The sequence below is a fragment of the Rhodnius prolixus genome, unplaced genomic scaffold, assembly GCF_049639745.1.
Source record: "Rhodnius prolixus isolate KJV_2025 unplaced genomic scaffold, Rpr scaffold_3, whole genome shotgun sequence".
Classification (NCBI taxonomy): Eukaryota; Metazoa; Arthropoda; class Insecta; order Hemiptera; family Reduviidae; genus Rhodnius; species Rhodnius prolixus.
Genome location: NW_027411603.1, coordinates 37,965,078 through 37,979,915, shown reverse-complemented (window position 1 = coordinate 37,979,915; position 14,838 = coordinate 37,965,078). Strand labels below are relative to the sequence as shown.

Genomic DNA, 14,838 nt, shown 5'->3' with positions numbered 1-14,838 from the left:
ACCTCTAAAATTTAACCTTCCATATCTCATTAAATATTATCTCTAAAACATAGCGATTTATACAAGTTATAGAGCTAACTTTCCTCTACAATTTGGTAAATAATTCATTGAAATCTGATGAATACAAAGAGAGATATAAAGGTTTGAAATTTAAACGAATTTGCAAACCTCTAAAATTTAACCTTCCATATCTCATTAAATATTATCACTATAACATTGTGATTAACTCCAGTTATAGAACAAACTTTTCTCTACAATTTGGTAAAGAAATCATACAGATCTAAACAAACTAAAAACGGGATTCGAACTGGGGACCTGCCATTTACAATTCCACGTTTATGACCATTATACCAATATCCGCTCCTTGAGATGAATGAATAATCACTCAGAGTAACAAATACCCAACACTGAAATACCAGGGTAACATATAAATCACTGAATTTATTGTTATGTGTAGTATAAATTCCAAGTTGGGGACTTTTAACATTGCAGAAATAGTTTTACATCAGATTATTCTATTATAAGAATAAATAAAATAGTATCTGTAATAAGAACTTGACAATCGATGGCCACTCAACAATGGTATTCAGTAAGACTACGCGATAGTATTGAATTGACTGATATACAGTAGACGGCCAGTTTTCCCATCACGCGAGCTTGAATAATTAAATATTGCTGGGTTCAATTTAACAAAGCACAGGTAATGTAACTGAAACTGTAACAATATTCGAGATGAAGCTGAAATTGAATTTGAAATTAAGTTATGTTTTCGCTTAAAGTTAGTAGATCTAAAACTAGTCTATGCAAACAAAATGCCGACTATAAATAGCTTACATTCGATATAAGATAAAATCAAGGTATAATTCTAAATAATTAGAGTACAATTTACTGTCTTTTACTGGAATAATCTCCTTTAACCCTATTTATTGAACACATGATTGAATATTGATTTATTGAATCCCCTTGTCACGCCAGCTGGAGCCTTAACTTCTACCATCTTTAGCGCTAGTCTAGGTTTTTTTTTTATCGATAACATTGATTACATTTTGAAGCGGGAAAACTAATGAATGGGCTTGACCATCTCTTTAAATAGTCATCGAAAGAAATGAGCCACTGATCGCAACAAATGATAAGCCGGAAGTTTAAGTTGAAGTGACAGTTTAAAAACTTCTCAAATTTTCAAAAGAATCTTTCAATGTCGATTTAAGGAGCAGATAATTCTGTATAAAAAAAGGTTCTTGCTGTTCAAAATAGAGGTAGATCCGTAGGTTCTGGCAGCTCAGTTATTTCCATTTAGTTACAAATTATTATCTCCTTTTTTCCCGAACTGAACACGTTTTCAAATGCTGAGAGTTGATTGGCACGAATTTATTACTGTATTATGGATTAAGACAGTAAATCCACTTTTCAAAACGTCAATTCTGTTTTATGTACCATCAGCAAGAACTATTCATCTGTCAGATGAACCTAGTTTAAAACTCAAATTGTGGATGAATTTTTCTATTTTAAAATTTATTTTAAAACTTTTGTATATGTATTTTGAAAATGGATGGATCCTTAAAGACGGAAAAAGTAATGGTTACAAATTTAACACTAAAACATTAGTTTTTTAAAAAATAATCTTTCGGCTTTTTGAAAAAAACTTGAAAAACAATAATTAGTAACCAGCTTTCATCAAAATTAGAGGTAGGTGTATTAGCTGAAAGAAGTTAGACTAACCATTGCTCAAACGATCAAGAAAACCTAGCGGGTTACCCAGTCTGACAACACAAATGCAATTGCTTCATACAATACTCTTAGTTTCATTCTCACTAATAAATATCATATAAACTTTATTAAACATTTATTCATATTACAGGAACTAAGAATTCCTTCGCAAATTTAAGGGTTTATAATAATTCTTTGAGGTTACAATGGATTTCGTCAAACAATCTAAATCATAGCACTAATTTAAATTTATTGTAAATCCTAGGATTCGTAGAAGCTTACTCCAATATTCATTCAACTATTTTAGGAGAAATTTTCGTATTTTTACATTTATTATTTAAACGATTTCATTGATCAGATTGCAAAAATGTGTGCACCTAAAAAATTGTCTTTCTAAAATTTTTGTAGCTAACAATTTTGGACATCTAGAGTGTGGAAATGGTAAAATCAAAGTTCTGGCTAAGCCAAATAATGCAATGTTGACCATTCTTGTTGGTTTAGAAGAACAGACAAAGGTTGAGAAGAAGAATGAACAAAGGTCTTCAGGCTGTAATGAAATCAAAAATATAAAAAACAAATCCCACCCCCCAAAAAAAAATCAGAAACTCCCAGACATTATGTTTTATTTATTAGATATATAAATTCTCCAAGTTTGTGTAATTCTATTTTATAGATGGAAATAATGTTAATTTTGGGGAGAGAAATTTTCATGTAATAATCGTTTAAATTATGAATTCTAATAAAGTTTGCGTGGTAACTGTTATCGACTCAATTCAATGCTCTACAAGCTAAAGTTATGTAAAATTGTTGACTATCTATGTGGTTAAATCATTCTGACAATAATTTTTCTAGTTTTTTAAGTAAATTGCTGATTCTTCTTCACTTCTTTTTATAAATGATATTCAAAAATTATTATTATGACACGAAGAAATAGTCTGATGAGTGAATTACTGATCGTAATGTTTTAAGATGTATCAACAACTGTAGCACTATTATGTGATCGTTGGCTCAATTTTAATATCTTTTCCCGTTTACAATTAAAATCACAGAATGAAAACCATTGAAGAGAACCCCTCAAACCTTTTTATAATCTATTAAAGTCTATGAGAGGACCAATAAACATTAAGGACAAACGAGTAATAGTCTCAATCGATCTGCTAAGACCGGCTTACTTATTCTCGCCTGATATCTAGAGGAAAAGTATTCTCAATGTTGAACTAAAAAAGAACCAGAATCATAAGCGATCATCTTTTATGAAGAAATCGGTTTACCAGTACAATCAGTATCTACTTGGTGGTGCTAACAATCATGTGTTCTTCGGCACTGATGAGGCAGTAATTTAACGAATGAGAAAAAAACAGATGGAAATAATAGGTTAATAATTTTAGAAAATCAAAATCTAATAAATAAATCAATGAAACAATTCTCCAAAAACTGAAACGCCGCTTCATCTTTCTTTAAGGAACATTTTCAACCAACAATTTTAAAGATTTAATAGAGATTCGCTTATAATACTTTTTGCATGGTTGCAAATGTCTAAATAACACTAATAATAATAATAGTAATAATAATACGAGTATATTGTAAGGGTTGTGTTTTTTAACTGAAAACAAGTCTCGTCGATAAATTTAGACTTAAATTATCTTTTATTTTATTACTCTTGCAATTCCACTGCAACGTAATAATAAAAAATAAAGGGTTAAAACCCACTAATGATAATTTGAAAGCGTTAATTATAAATTTAATCTCAGTCCAATAGGCTAAGCAAATTATAAATAGCAATAAAATCTCTAGAGAAGGTTAATTTCCAATAACTTGTTTATTGGAGCATTAATTATCAAGTTAATAAGTGAATACGCCTTTTTAAATTTATTGCTTTTATTTAACGTTGAAAATAAAATTTTTAATATTATTAAACAAATTGGCCAAAGGAAATTTAGCAAGATAAAGAGAATACTCTAGAAACCATTTAAACATTTTGATTAATCATCAATTTGATTTTCGTCAAAATTTCATATATTTTAGAATAATATTTTTCTCCCTGCCTCCGTTAAACAAAAATTTAGACTCTAAAATGGTTCCCTGAAGTTTAAAACTTCAAGTAAATATTCCACTAGCTCGAAATAGTTTGAAAATACTTATACTGCAAAAATTTATTTTATGGAGTTCCTCTATAACAAAGAGCTCCCAGTTTGTTTGATATTGACCCCATGGGGTCCATTTAAACTTTGTAAGAGATTGATGGTTTCAATAACCAAATCGACAGCACAAATAGACTCACAAGGTATTTGTTACTACTGCTTTTTAAGAAAAATAATTAAAAAACTATTTTGATAAAAACACGTAATGTACCAAGCATGCAAACAATACGATAAAATGTCTAATTAGAATTTCCTAGTTCCCTAACTTAATTAAGACACAATAAAAAAAAAAAAAAAGTCCTATAGCTGTATGAAATCTAGTAAGAGGCTTATCTTCAATTAGATGCAGAGATATTCTATATTTGGAAATGTCCTTATTGAATAGAGCAGACCCGAGTATAATTCTACAGGATGAGCTGAGATACATCAGCAAGAATGAGGATTTCAAGGTAGGATTCAAATCGGGTAATCCAAAGTTTTGGTTGCTACAAGATATTCCTCTACTCTTCGAGACTCATTGACTGTTGTTAAGCATTAGCTGATATTTCTATCTTCCTATCTGGTAAAAAGAAGCTTTGGTGGAGTATAAACCTGCGGTAGATTGTGTCACACTAAATGTGGAGATCTGAAAATGCAACTCAGCAATTAAAAACCGAAATTAGATAAATTGTTGACAGATCAACCAGGTGTAACCGTTTCTTTAAGTTTAATAAATTTCCAAGCTAATATATTTTGGTCTTCTTATTTTTTTATAATTCTTATTAAAATCATTCATTGTTGTCATTTTGTTATTGTTTAATTCTGTCTGAATATAAAGACATTTTTCAAGTAATTTTTATGTTTAACAAAGTGATTTCAATATTAGTGTTTGCTTTCAATTCATCTTTTTATTTCATAAAAGTTAAAAATAGAAATAAAAAAGCTCCGTTAAAAGTGTTTTGCATTAATTTTGGTAAGTGCAGGTTCGATAATAAATTTGGTACAAGTTAATGTCATGACTCCAAAACCCTTTTTATATTCTCCAACCATTTAAATGAAAACTTTGATATCTATTGAAATATTTAATATCCAGTACAAAGTTATTAATTTGAATAAGTAAAGAAAATGACTAAGGGGTCAAAGGTTTTAAAAGTTTCTGGTAGAGGGGTCTGTGGATACAAAAAGTTTTAGAACTTTTGGTCTATACATTCCATTAAATAAATTAATGCCATGCCATTTTTTAAAGTTGTAATAACCCTCATAAGAATTTGGTTTAAGAAGATAAAAAGGTAACTTCAGTCACTAATGTTCTGAAACTAGACCAGTGAGAGAATGTACATATAGAGTCACCCTGATTTGGAAGTAGAATTTAAAAAGAACACGATTAAAAAGTGGAAATTCAAACCTAATTAGCGAGATAATAGGTAATTTCTGTCACTAAAGTCCCAAAACCAGACCGTGTTGGAATTTACACACAGAGAAACTCTTATTTGAGGAAGGATGAACAAATACACGAGGAAAAAGTGGGAATTCCAGCCTATTAAGTATGGTTAAAGCATAATTTTCGTCAATAATGTCCCTAAACTAGATCAATGACAAAAAGTACAACTAAGTCACCCTGATTTGGAAGTAGAAGCCAAAAACACGATTAAAAAGTGGAAATTCAATGCTGGTTATGACAATAAAAGGTTAGTTACCCTCTCTAAAATCCCAAAACCAGATTAATGTTCGATGGTATGATCAGAGTAACTTTTATTTGAAGATAAATGTAAATTCAGATTTAGTTAGTGCGATAAAAGGGTAATATCCTTCTCTAAAGTCCCAAAACCAGAACAGTGTTAAAAAGTATAATTAGACTTACACTGATTTGAAGGTAGAAGTGTAAATACACGATAAAGAAGTGGAAATTCGAGCAAACCTAGTAGGATAAAAGGGAAACTTCCATTTCTAAGCTCTCAAAACCAAAACAGTGTTTTAAAGTATAAAAGTCACACTGATTCGGAAGTAGACTTAAATAGAAACGAAGAAAAACAAAGTTTTATCTTATTTACAACAATAAAAGATTAATTTCTGTCTATAAATTCCCAAAACCAATCAGTATTGGATAATACAAATAGAGTCACCCTTATTCGAGAATAGAAGTGCGAATACTCGGTGAAATTGTGCAAATTCAAGAATAGCTAGTACTTATTATAGTATAATCTATATTCAAGTAAGGTTGTGCCTGCTTATACTATTTATCACTAGTCTGGTTTTGGGTCTTTTAAAGAAATTCCCTTTTTATCTCAACTAACTAGGTTTGAATTTCCATTTTTACATCGTTCCTTTTTGCTTCTACTACCAAATCATGGCGACTCTGTTTTTTTGTTTTGTTCTAACATTCATCAAGTTTTGGGACTTGGAAGAATAGGTTCTACTGAAAAGCATCTTATTTAAACAAATTTTCTATTGTTATTGCTTTGTCTTGTAAAGTGCTTCAGGATATTAATTTAGTGGGAAAACAAAATGAATTTATTACAGCAATAAAAGAAAACATCTAGGTAATTCTTCATCTTGTGCGAATCCTTATTATTTGCGCAATCGTCATCTGATTCATTATTTGTAGTCAATTATGTAGTTATAGTCAGATTTTTTTTGTGAATTTTAAGCTATAAATTAATAATTACTCTAATCGAATGTTCAGAATATATTTTCAAATTGAGAATGTTGCTGTCAAGAAAATGAACACTAACTAATTTCGCCCAAGAATTAATAAAATATAGGAAGGATTTAAAGACGTGCAGATCCTGCCAAACATTCATGGAGAATACGTTCCCACTCCACCGATTTGCATACTTCCCAGTAGACCACTATATTCTCTTGCAAATAAATAGCTATTTTAATATTTTAAATCAATCTATCTAACAAACAGGAAAGTAAATAAATAATCAGAAAGCCCGAAAAAAGGTTTTCAGTAAAAAGTTTCTGGACAGAAAAATAAATAGTAAAAAAAGTACAGAATCTCTTGAGAATACTTGCAAATGTTATTTTGGTGTTAAGTTGATTTCATTGATGTTCAAGTTAAAAAGTCAAAGGGGAAATAACGTAGACCTCATAAGAGAGAACTGTGAATGCTATCACGTAGATTAATATATGGATTTAATCATGGATTTCCTGAACATGATGAAACAAAATTATTGATTTTCTAGTTATGAAATATCTTTCATTGTACATATTGTTCCAATTAGAAGATGGTATCTTTAAGGACCAAGAGACTCAAACCAAATAAAGCGCAAGCGTACAATAATTAATACTATAGCTAAACAATTGGAGTACATTTATTTGACTTTTGTTAAAGAGAACGGAAACTAGATGAATCTAATCAAGTAATAAATCTAAACTTTACGAGAGATATGAATTACAAAAGAGATCGGGAAATTTAGTGAGGAAGAAGAATTCGTATCAAGATGATCCCATTTCATCTCTCACTCTCAATCCTAGCTGGGTTTGGAAGAATCACTGTAGGACGTCCACTAAATTAGCTTAGAATATAACTGGAATAAAACTAACGCAAGTTGAAAAATACTTTTTTAATGGATTTATTGATTTTAAATTAATCTATTGTGTAACGTTTTTTTGAACAAATCCTAATCTTGCCTAAAATTTGGAAACTAATTCTATAAACTGGGCACGAAAATTAGAAATATATGTACATATTATTTTTCTTAAATGTTGTGGTATGTACAATGCAGCAATCATCTCAGCTTCCTATATAAAACAGCATACAAAGTATAATATATCGGCAAAAAATTTAATATCCTTAGAAACTGGTATCTCTGAATGAATATTAATTAAAACTATGCTTATTACATGAAAAAAATCAACTAGTAGATTAAAAGAAATTACCCATTGATTGAATTGGTACTGAGTGGTACACTGTCGGTGAAGATGCTCTCCCGGCTAATGTCGTCAGCCATAGCCACCTTGAGCTGATGTCCAAAGCTGACTAGATCCTCGCGGAAAACTTCAGAGGCTGGTGTGAGAGCTCCCGATGTGGGCGGAGGTACTGGTGTGGACAGTGGCAAAGGTGTACTCTCTTCGGCCTCACCTTCTGGTGGATCCTCATTGTAGATATACAAATAGGCCATGGCTAGGTAAATACAGGACACTATAAAGGACGGGATGGGTATGGCCATTGCGTACACCAAGTTCATATACACCTGTCCCATATCAAGATCGGTTATAACTAGACCCGGTTCAATTCTTGAATAGTAACATGAGAAGTTGGACCCAATTTCCTTATGCGCTTTCAGCCAAATAGAACAATTGAGCATGGGCGGATATCCACATCCTTTTACATTTGGATAAAGTTTCGCGCCAATAAAGTACCATTCACTTCCGTTTGGCGCGAATCCTGGCACAATGCCTTGTGCGTCGGTACCTTCCATATCTTCTTCTTCTTCTTCAATTTCTGGTGGTATTTGATCATAACCTTGGGGATAATCATAATCTCTAATCGCTCTGCGGACCCTGACGGCATCGTCCTCCGCGGTTCTCACAGCCTCGTCCACCTTATAACTGACCCTAACTTGCGTACAATCATACACTTCCTTAGTGCAACCCTCTTTACAAGATGTCCATGAACAATTTGATAGTCCTCTTTTAGTTACTGAATCAAGTGTAACACAAGTAGCTGGTGTTTCATCGAATTCCATGAAGATTGTTGTGAAGGCTGGCTCAATGACGAAAGGCACAAGGAAGAGGAAGGCGAACAGGCTGAAAGTGGCGAGGAGGATGAAGCTGGCAGTGACGTAGAAGAGCAATTTCTGTGCGAAGGTCTGTTCGCCAGGCGGCTGTTCAGCCATATTGTGGAAGAGAGCCTACTAACTCACCTCCATCACCTGCAACACTGACCCCTCTCCATCATTCATCAACCCCCACAAGTATCATATTTGTTAACAAATCAACAAACAGTGTCCAACCATACAACAACTGTGAAAACACCGATAGCAAGGAACACACTAATACATTAAATACACAAAGAACACAGACATGTACACACACACTGCTATACTAATCCACCATACCACCTCTTTTACACCTGACTCTTTCGCAGAATCTACTAATTTCTGATCTCTGCAAACCCCCTTAATGTGAAACTATATAATTCCAATTTTTTTAATTGATTTGTATTATTAATTAGGCAGGGTACTTTAATTAAAAGTAAAAATCTTCTTAAGAAGATTCAGGAGATCACGGAATCAATTATTAATTGGACAAGATGTTTTTTAGTCCGATTTTTGATCGTAATTATAACAAAATCCTCACAAAATTTAGAAAATCAATCATATTCGTCAATAACCCATTATTGTGTTAAGATAAATTATAACTAAGCATATTCGTAAATGTCACAGCGCTGATAAAAGTAAGTAATTACAACTGAGCCTAATAATGGCTAACTCTAACAAAAAAAAAAAAAGGCGCAACATATGAGTGTGTAAAGGTCAGAGCTACCAACTTAACTTCCTCTCAGTACACGAGAACTAAATTAAACTAGCACTGCTTTTAGAATAAAAGAAATTAAATACAAATTAGAATTAAATTGCTAGGAGAATTAGTTAGCGGGTAATGGAGGCTAGAGATTTTAAAGTAGCCAGCATCTATTGTTCTGTTAAGGCTCTCGAATGTATCCTATTCAGAGAAAACAATTTAAGGGACGTTAAAAGCGGTAGGTAAGCAAAAGAGAAGAATCGGGGCAAATGCTTTTGTTTCCAACACCAAAAACCTCCCAAAAAATAGTTGAAGATAATTTTCTGCTAATTGAAACTGCTCTTAATTAGTGCTCTTAACTGATAATTAAAAGTGAATTTTATTTACTTCTTTATATTTGACCAGTATCAATTGTGATAATAATCGTACAGATCAAATATATTTTTAGATTGTTTTATGCCATTTAAAAGTTTTTATGGACTTGTAGATTACGCCGGAATGAATACGTAATGTAAGTGTTACAACCGAGAGAGCGATCCATAACGCCTAAAGAAAGGTAGGGCTCATGTTTTAGTGAAAGGGTTTCAACTTTCTTATGTCCAGCATCAGCCTACGAAATTATTGACCAACCAAAAACGTTCATTTTTTTTAAGTTATTAATTATTTAAGAATTACTGAAAAATAAATCTCCGATTCTTGTTTAAATATCAAAAATTTACAATTCCTAAAAGTGGAGGGGTTCACTTTCGAAAAGGTGAAATCATTCATATACTTAGGAGCTGAGCTTAACAGCGAGACACAGGATTGCACCCGAGGTGAATTGCAGGATCCTGGCCGGAAGCCGTGTCTATTTCGCCAATATTAAGCTATTCCTTTCTTCTCTATTGTCACGTAAAACAAAAAATTAATTTATATAAAACATTGATTGAGGCCAATTGTGACATATTCAGCGGAAACTTGGACCCTTTGTGCGGCGACTGTGAATAAGTTAAGAATATTTGATAGGAAGATTTTAAAAAAGATATACGGTGCCACATTGGTGATGGGAGAGTGGAAAATAAGAACTAACAATGAGCTTTAAGAGATGTATCAGGAAAATGACATAGTGCAATTCATAAAGGCGAGAAGAATTGAATGGTTGGGCCATGTGGTGCGAATACCGGGGATAATCGGATGTCAAAAAAACTACTTTTCTCCAAAATGGAGGGTACAAGAGGTAGAGGGCGGCCAAGAAGGCGTTGGATGCAGGATGTGGAGGCTGACTTGCGGAAGCTGGAGAGGAAGGCGCTGGACAGAGAGAGAGGTGGTTCGAGGTTGTCAGGACGGCCAAGGCTCGATCAGAGCTGAAGAGCTATTTAGTAAGTAAGAAAGTACGTGAATATTGAACAAGCAAGAACGATTCAAGAAATAAGGGAATTTGAGAATAAAGAGAAAAATTCCTGTACCTGGAAAACTCTAGTGCATTTCAAAAAAAGAAATCTCCTCCCCAGAAACTACGCTAAGACGCGAGAAGACGCTTCGTCCCTGCACGATCTTGCAGCCCAATATAGTTACACTGAAGTACCAGCGTAATCATCTACAAATGAATTTCGAAAGTTCTGAACTAGAATCTAAATGTAGAACGATCAGTTCCTAACCACCTCTTAGAACACACAAGAAGGAGCATTCGACACCCTTTAAGATACTGGAGATCATGTTCAGTAAATGTACTAAAACTGGACACAAACACAGCTCTGGGTAGTGTAGCGGCTATTCTTCTTTCACCCTGAGTTAAATCTTCCCATTGCTTACCGATTTCTAACCAGAATTGCTATGGATAACTTTATAAGAAAGAATTGGAGACAATATTATAAAACTCAGACTGTTACTGGGGTTGCCGATTACGAGTAGACTCACAGTTTTACCTTAACCAGACCACAAATTAAAGAATTTAAAGAATAAAATATCCAACTTATATCAGCAAGGGCATTCTACTTCGAGAATTCCATATATTTAAGGAAAAGATAGCTTAAATTCGTTCGGCAATTTGAAATCAAAATACAAGACTTTAGGAGCACGACTGTTATTAGGGATTAAATTCAGTTCAGAATAAGTTTTTTAAATTAATTTTTTGGTACAATTATTATTGTATTCTGCTGAATAAAAAATGAACATTGCAGATGCAATAGTGAGGAAGTTTTACAGAGTTTAAATTTCTAGATCAAGATGAACATTGAGCTATATCTAACTAAGAAATGTTGGGAATATTAAGCAATTTGGCGTAATTGAAGTGATTGTTGAAACCGAGGCTATCCATGAATGAATTTCAGTGGCATTTGAGGCCATGAATTAGAGAGTAAAAAGCACATTGAGCTCCGTGAATGCAAAGAACTTAATATTGAATTAAGGAAATGTTCAAATTGGTGGCCTGGCATTTAACACAGATTAAAGGAACAATTTCTTTTTATTCAAATTTTCTTTGCGCTTTACCCACATAGTTAACAGTTTCATTTTTTTCTGCGAGAGATATTCTTGTTACGATGTGTTGCATGAAATCTCTCTTCCATCTACAAGCAATCTTATTTCTATTTCAACCGTAGTTGTAACCTCGGGTACCGTTCTGCCCTAATACTTTTTTTAAACCTTTTGCTTTGTATTTTTCTTTTAGGTAATGGAAATTGTATTTCGTACTTATTAACTTATACATTAAACTTGCTTTCCAAAATAAATGTCGTTATAATGAGGAAATAAACAGCAATAAGGTTTTATTTGCAACACTCGTAAGGAAGAAACATTTTATAACTTAACGTAATGTATTTTCTAGTTCTATTAATTTTTTTGTACTAATCCTAGAAGACTCGTTTGTACTGATTCTTTTTTTTTAAATAAATTTATCGAAACATTGTCTATTACGCTTAATATTTCATTTTAAATATTTAAATTCGCTTTACCGAAACTCTATATTTTGAAAAATTAAGAAATAATTGCGCGCTAAATCATTAATTGTATAAAAATGGTTCCAATAAAAGTAATACTCGTTTTTATGAAGTTGCTAGGAATATTATGATTACAAAAGCTAAAATTACAGTCTCGAGAATCGTTTATTAATCACATTGGAAACGTTTCGAACTTCATGAGTTGTTTGCAGTCTAAACAAAAATAAAAGAAGAGCTAACAACGTTTCTAATGTATTGTAAAAAATTAGCAAACGAATCATAAGACACTAACGTTCGCAGTATATTATAATGTAAAACAATCCTCACAGCCAACTTGTAATTTGATGCAAGGAGTTTACGAGGGTCGTTTGAAAAGTCCGTGCAAAGTCAGAGAGATAGCACTACTGGCGCGTATCGAGGTTATGTTTAGTTAGTAGCATCTCTTGGAAGAATACACACCAAGTTACAGCCAGTTCGGTCTATTTCTTTGTGTTTGGCATTCGTTTGAATCGAGGAAGTCGAGTGATTTTCAAAAAATGGACGAAAAAGAATTTCGTGTGTTGATTAAACACTACTTTATGAAAGGCAAAACGCCTCAGGAGACTAAAGAGAAGCTTGATAAACATTATGGTGACTCTGCACCTTCGATTAGAACAGTTTATAAGTGGTTTCAAAATTTTCGGAGTGGCCATATGGGCACAAGTGACGCTGAACGTTCTGGACGCCCTGTTGAGGTTACTACTCCAGAAATCATTGATAAAATCCATGATATGGTGATGGATGACAGAAGAGTGAAGGTGCGTGAGATTGCTAGTGCTGTGGGCATCTCGAATGAACGGGTACATAATATTTTGCATCAACATTTGGACATGACAAAGCTATCCGCAAGATGGGTGCCGCGATTGCTCACGCTTGACCAAAAACGAAATCGTGTGAAGTGTTGCAAGGACGGTTTGCAGCTGTTCCAGAAGAATCCGCAGGACTTTAAGCGTCGTTTCGTCACTGTGGATGAAACATGGATACATCACCACACTCCTGAGGCCAAAGAACAATCTAAACAATGGGTTACCAAGGGGGAATCTGCGCCAAAAAAGGCGAAGACCGTTCCTTCGGCCGGAAAGATTATGGCGACTGTCTTTTGGGATTCGCAAGGAATAATCCTCATCGACTATCTGGAAAAGGGTAAAACTATTACAGGTGCATATTATTCATCGTTATTGGACCGTTTGAAAACCGAGCTGCAAGAAAAACGCCCACGATTGGCCCACAAAAAAGTCCTTTTCCATCACGACAACGCACCAGCTCACACCTCAGCAGTTGTGGTCGCAAAATTAATGGAAATAGGGTTCCAACTCGTTTCACATCCCCCCTATTCTCCAGACTTGGCTCCCTCGGACCACTATTTGTTCCCCAATATGAAGAAATGGCTGGCGGGAAAAAGATTTTATTCAAACGAGGAGGTGATTGCAGAAACGAATGGCTATTTTTCAGACTTGGACAAATCCTATTATTCGGAAGGGATCAACAAACTAGAGCAGCGTTGGACGAAGTGTATAAGCCTAAAAGGAGACTATGTTGAAAAATAAAAAAGGTTTACTCCAAAAAATTAAGTAGTTTTTATTTTTGCACGGACTTTTCAAACGACCCTCGTATAAAAAAAAGAAAAGATTCACTAAAAAAAGCTCCTTATTAATGTCCGGACGAAGGATTTGTATCTGGAATGTACGTAGTAGTTTCGCTGTTGGGATGTAAAAATTGGCGTAAGCCTGGTTCCATGGATCCGGTATTGCGGTAATCTTAGATTTTTCACGAATTCTTCACAAGGGAATCTCTCACGTTTTAATTCATTTTTGATCTCGCAGTTTTATAAAGCATTTGTCCAGTTCTGGAAAAAGCAACATCGCTGCTTTTCTCCTTGCTACGTCATTTAGTAACATTTATTAAAGAATTTTACCATTCCATACCAAAGATAATTAAATGTATAAAGCTGAATTTGAATAACTTAATATTAGTATTTGGAAGTGTGTGGCTAGACGATTAATAGTTTTTTTATGCATTCAGTTTGAAATAAAGATAACTGAAAAAAGAAATTAGATAATGTTTTAAGATTATCAATAAATTACTAGTATTAGATAACTCTTCAAAATATAGCCTAAAGTGAGGTTACCAACAGGTTTCGATTCTCCTTTAATTCTTTTAATGTACAATATGATTATAAGTAAAGGATTATAATTTGGTACTTCTCAAGAAGATTTTTACGTAATAACCCCCAAAAAAACATGAATCCCCTTTATTGTTGGGTAGACCCGTACTTTATTGCTATTATTGGTGGATTAGTATTCATAATATTGAATATTGAATCATGCAACATCGAGAGAACTAAATGTAATTACTAAACATTGAACTAACAATTCGAATAGTGCTCTTGAGTTTTATATTTTCCTCAATATCGAAGCTCCTAAAACGTGATGCAAAACGCAAACCAAAAAAAAATGCACATACATACAGACAAAAAAATACCGCTGTACAAGAGACAATTGTAATTATTGTTTTAAAAGATAACCACATCAACTAAAACATTAATAGAATATAGAAAACACCACACCAAACATGCAGTATATTATTCC

The 14,838-nt window shown here is 33.2% G+C and overlaps 1 protein-coding gene across 9 annotated transcripts in view; it reads right to left on the bottom strand.

The window, feature by feature from the left end:
* LOC141452523 (cilia- and flagella-associated protein 298) overlaps positions 1-14,838 on the bottom strand; it is a 151,783-nt gene that overhangs the window by 68,100 nt on the left and 68,845 nt on the right. For 4 of the 9 annotated variants that reach the window (XR_012457439.1, XM_074124762.1, XM_074124761.1 and 1 more), the window contains exon 2: positions 7,713-8,715. The exons of 1 other annotated variant lie outside the window; for it this stretch is intronic. Coding sequence is in view for 7 of the 8 variants with exons in the window: in XM_074124762.1 (XP_073980863.1) it covers positions 7,713-8,671 (959 nt within the window). In the remaining variant the exon portion in view is untranslated. Of the gene's footprint in view, positions 1-7,712; positions 8,716-14,620; positions 14,819-14,838 lie in introns of those variants that run through there. 4 more of the 9 variants (XM_074124764.1, XM_074124767.1, XM_074124768.1 and 1 more) reach the window with 2 other exon arrangements.